This window comes from Oryza glaberrima, chromosome 11 (genome assembly GCF_000147395.1).
Source record: "Oryza glaberrima chromosome 11, OglaRS2, whole genome shotgun sequence".
Taxonomy (NCBI): Eukaryota; Viridiplantae; Streptophyta; class Magnoliopsida; order Poales; family Poaceae; genus Oryza; species Oryza glaberrima.
In genome coordinates this window covers 14,466,327-14,470,421 of record NC_068336.1, presented here as the reverse complement: position 1 = coordinate 14,470,421, position 4,095 = coordinate 14,466,327, and the positions used below count along the sequence as shown (strand labels likewise).

General features: G+C 42.7%; 1 protein-coding gene across 1 annotated transcript; it reads left to right on the top strand.

Annotated features, from left to right (window-relative positions):
* Window positions 1–782: 782 nt before the first annotated feature.
* On the top strand, window positions 783–2,002 carry LOC127754805 (dehydrin Rab16D). The gene is made up of 2 exons (XM_052280395.1): window positions 783–1,096; window positions 1,485–2,002. Exons 1-2 carry the CDS (start codon window positions 911–913, stop codon window positions 1,752–1,754), a joined length of 456 nt encoding a protein of 151 aa, XP_052136355.1. The 5' UTR covers window positions 783–910; the 3' UTR covers window positions 1,755–2,002.
* The last annotated feature ends 2,093 nt before the right edge of the window (window positions 2,003–4,095 follow it).

Here is a 4,095-nt window from a genome sequence, read left to right as displayed (position 1 = left end):
TTTTTGTCGCAAAAATATCACATTAAATCTTTAGACATATGTATGGAGCACTAAATATAGATAAAATGAAAAACTAATTGCACAGTTTGTATGAAAATCACGAGACGAATCTTTTGAACATAATTAGACCATGATTAGCCATAAGTGCTACAGTAACCCACGTGTACTAACGACGGATTAATTAGGCTTAATAAATTCGTCGGTTTTCAGGTAAGTTTTGAAATTAGTTTTTTATACGTGTTCAAATACCCCTTCCAATATCTGATTAATTATCCGATATGACACACATGAACTTTCTTTTCGCGAAATAAATGGAGGAAGTACGTTTCTAGTGTTTCCAGAAAAAGTATTAGTTTGACTTGTCAACATGAAGTAAGTATCAACGAAACTAGTGGTTGCAATGCCGTCGACGCTTAGAAAAAGTACTACTAGACGCAGAATAAAGGAGGGAACGTCCGGAAATCCACGTCGCACTCCTGGACACTTGACACAGTGGCAACCATCGTTTCTATTATTGTAATCCAGATCCCACACACTATTAATTACTCGTACATCATATTATCTATCCATTACTTCCGTTGTGTCTCATCCCTTCCAGAGAATTCGCATGCTGGCCGTGTACGTACGTGGCGCCGCGCTGATCGACATGCATCCTCTCGCTGATCATGCTCGATCAGCATTGTTTAGCTTTACGCCCACCTGGATCACAGTGTGCCGTGCTGTCCTCCTCTCTGACATGATCCGGTTGCAATATTTTATCCCTCGCCGGAGCAGCATAAATACCCAGCAAAACCTTGCAGTAATCGGAATCCATTCAGTGCCAATCAGGTAATCAGTGTGAGAGTCTTTTCAAAGCGAAGGAGCAAATTAGCTTTTGTGTTGTAGATCGAGCAGGCTAGGTATAGCGAGAATGGAGTACCAGGGGCAGCATGGTGGCCACGCCAGCAGCCGCGCCGACGAGCACGGCAACCCTGCAGTGACCACCGGACACGCACCCACCGGGATGGGCGCCGGCCACATCCAGGAGCCGGCGAGGGAGGACAAGAAGACCGACGGCGTCCTCCGCCGCTCCGGCAGCTCCAGCTCCAGCTCATCCGTACGTCGTCTTCCTCCCAAGTTTATTGTATTTTTTCGGTTTGATTTCAGAACTGTTCGGATTGTAGCCACTTTTTATCCATTTCAATATTTGATAATGTCAAATTTTGACATATTTTGGTACTACCAAATTTTAGTAATCTTGGCTGTATTTAGTTTAATATCTTACCAAAAGATAATAGAATTTTAATTTAAGAATGAAAAATTCTAAAATTACCAAAGTTTGGCAGGATAGCATTAGCACGAAGGTATTTGGTTTAGTGTCTTTCCAAAATTTAACAATGCTAAAATTTTATATGGTTAAAATTGGTAACAAAGTGAACAAACCTTTCGTACTCATGGTCTGAATAATGAAACATATATACTGCCAATTGCTGACCAATTTGCAGTCTGAGGACGATGGGATGGGAGGAAGGAGGAAGAAGGGGATCAAGGAGAAGATCAAGGAGAAGCTCCCCGGCGGCAACAAGGGCAACAACCAGCAGCAGCAGCAGAAGCACACCACAACAACGACCGGCGGCGCGTACGGGCCGCAGGGCCACGACACCAAGATCGCCACCGGCGCACACGGCGGCACCGCCGCCACCACCGCGGACGCCGGCGGCGAGAAGAAGGGCATCGTGGACAAGATTAAGGAGAAGCTCCCCGGCCAGCACTGATCTGCTGCATGCCATGTGTGTGATCGGTGTTTCGATCCGACGATCGACTTCGATCACAAACAACGAAGGATCTCCCTCCTGAAGAATAATAATATTGTGTGTCCTGTATATCTGTGTGTGTGTTCCGGGTAAACAATAAAGTCGTGATGCAGCCACGGCATGTGTGCGTACGTGTACGTAGCACTGTATGTAAGTGCGCGTGTGGTATATGGCGTGTTGGTTAATTTTCGTATATTATTTGGCTCAAATTATATATTTTAAACATCTATGTGAAATCAGTTTATCGTGACAAACGGGACTACCTATAGATTTATAGTTTCGAATCTAGAACATTTTTCAATCAATGAATGTAGCCTATTTTAAATGAAAAAAAACAATCATGTCAAAAATCATCAATCTAGAGAAAGAAACGGTTGTCAAATTTAGTTTTGTTGACGGAGTGTAAATGAGTGTAACTATAAATTGAAAATATATAATAACACGAATCTTGCTGTAAGATCTCGTAGACGAAAAATTAAGTGATAAAAACGTAGAAATTTATCGCAAGTGAAACAGAAAAACCGCTTACATATTAAGCAGCACCTCCCCGTGATCGTAAAATACTACTCCTTTCTCATAAAAACCAGGACTGAAATGCTTCCTATCCCTCCGTTTCATATTATAGGACTTTCTAGCATTGCCCACATTCACTTTAAATCTCTCATTTATCGAAGAGTCTAAATTAGTCCATAACCGTTACTACCAGATATAATGCGTTTTTAAGTCCCAAAATCAGTAGAAATAAGGTCTTAAAATAGTTTGGACAGTGGTTTTGATTGACATGACGCTTACGTCACAATAACAGGACACTTAAAATCATAAAAAAACAGTGTGACCCACATGTCAATGAGTGTTATGTTAAAAATAAAAAAAATTGCACTGGGGACCCATATCACCCCCTTCCCCTCTTCTCTCCTTTCCTCATAAATCTTTCTTTACTTGTCGTCTACGATGCACTCCGATTCTGTGGCACTGGCGGTATTGGTGGGAGGCAGGGCGTCAGCATGGGAGGGGGGGGAGGGGTTGCTAGTGGCGCACGGTGCCACAGGACGTAGGTGGCGGCGGTGTGGACAAGTGTGTCATCATCGGCGCAGAAGGAGAGTGTTGGCAGCACGGGAGCATTTCCTGTGGCCACGTGCCTCATTCCCATTTCTTCCCCCCGTGCCTGTGTCAGAGTTGTAGGTGGACAACGATGGCGCGGGGGAGCATCTCCTCACTCCCGCTCACCGGCTGGCCAGATCCTTCTCGTGTGCTCAGCCGTCTGATGAGCTTCTCGCCCCGCGCGTCGGGCGCCGACTAAGTCCTCCTCGCATGGATGACTCCTTTCGTCTTTGTCCTAGTGCTGCGGCACGCTGAGCAGGCCATGCTCTCAGAGAAACAATGGTAATAAAATGTGGTCTAAAGTGAGATTTACTCATTTAAAAACAAAACTTCACAAATAGACGTAATACTACTGATTTACATATACAACTTCTAAGAATATTGAATGATATTTGTTCGGTGGTGTGCACAGTGTGTGCAAGTGAAGGCTTCATTGTATAGGATATTTCTATTTGACATTAATAACTCCACAAATTGTTCATAATGTCCTATGATGATCAACATTATCATCATTAATTACTATTACTATTATTATTATTATTATTATTATTATTATTATTATTATTATCATTATTATCATTATTTTCTGAACAATTTAAATTATAGTAGAGTTGTCCTCCTCCCACACTATCGTTGATCCTCCACGGCCCACACTAAGAAAATAACCTTTTCCCTATTGATCACTAAAAAAACCATTGTTTTACGCGAAAATCAATCCTCAGAAAAAATGGATACAAAAAACTGAACCCCATAATTTCCGAACCAATATCCTACAGTATGAAACTAGCCACAACTCATTTTCTCAAGGATTAATCTCAACAACCTGAAGTCATATTTCAATTTGGGTTTTATCCTACTCAGCACGAAGATTTTCTAGCAGTATTGTCTTACTCAATCTCATCTCTGAATTGACTACACGAGTCCTAAACCACCAAATTACAAGATCCCACCGAATAAACCAACTTGCACAATCTTGTCCAAGAAAATGTAAGGCGCTGTCATTTGAGTCAAAATGAGCAGTTGAATCGATGCACTGAACAATAAAACAAATGAGCAGTGAGTGATTAATCACCTCAAACAAATTCAATACCAAGTACACGTTGTTGAGGCAGTGAGCTGGACGGAGTGGCAGAGAACGGCGATGATGCAGATGAGGTGAACGACGACGGCCGCGGCAGCACCAAGGACGGCCGGCCGGCCG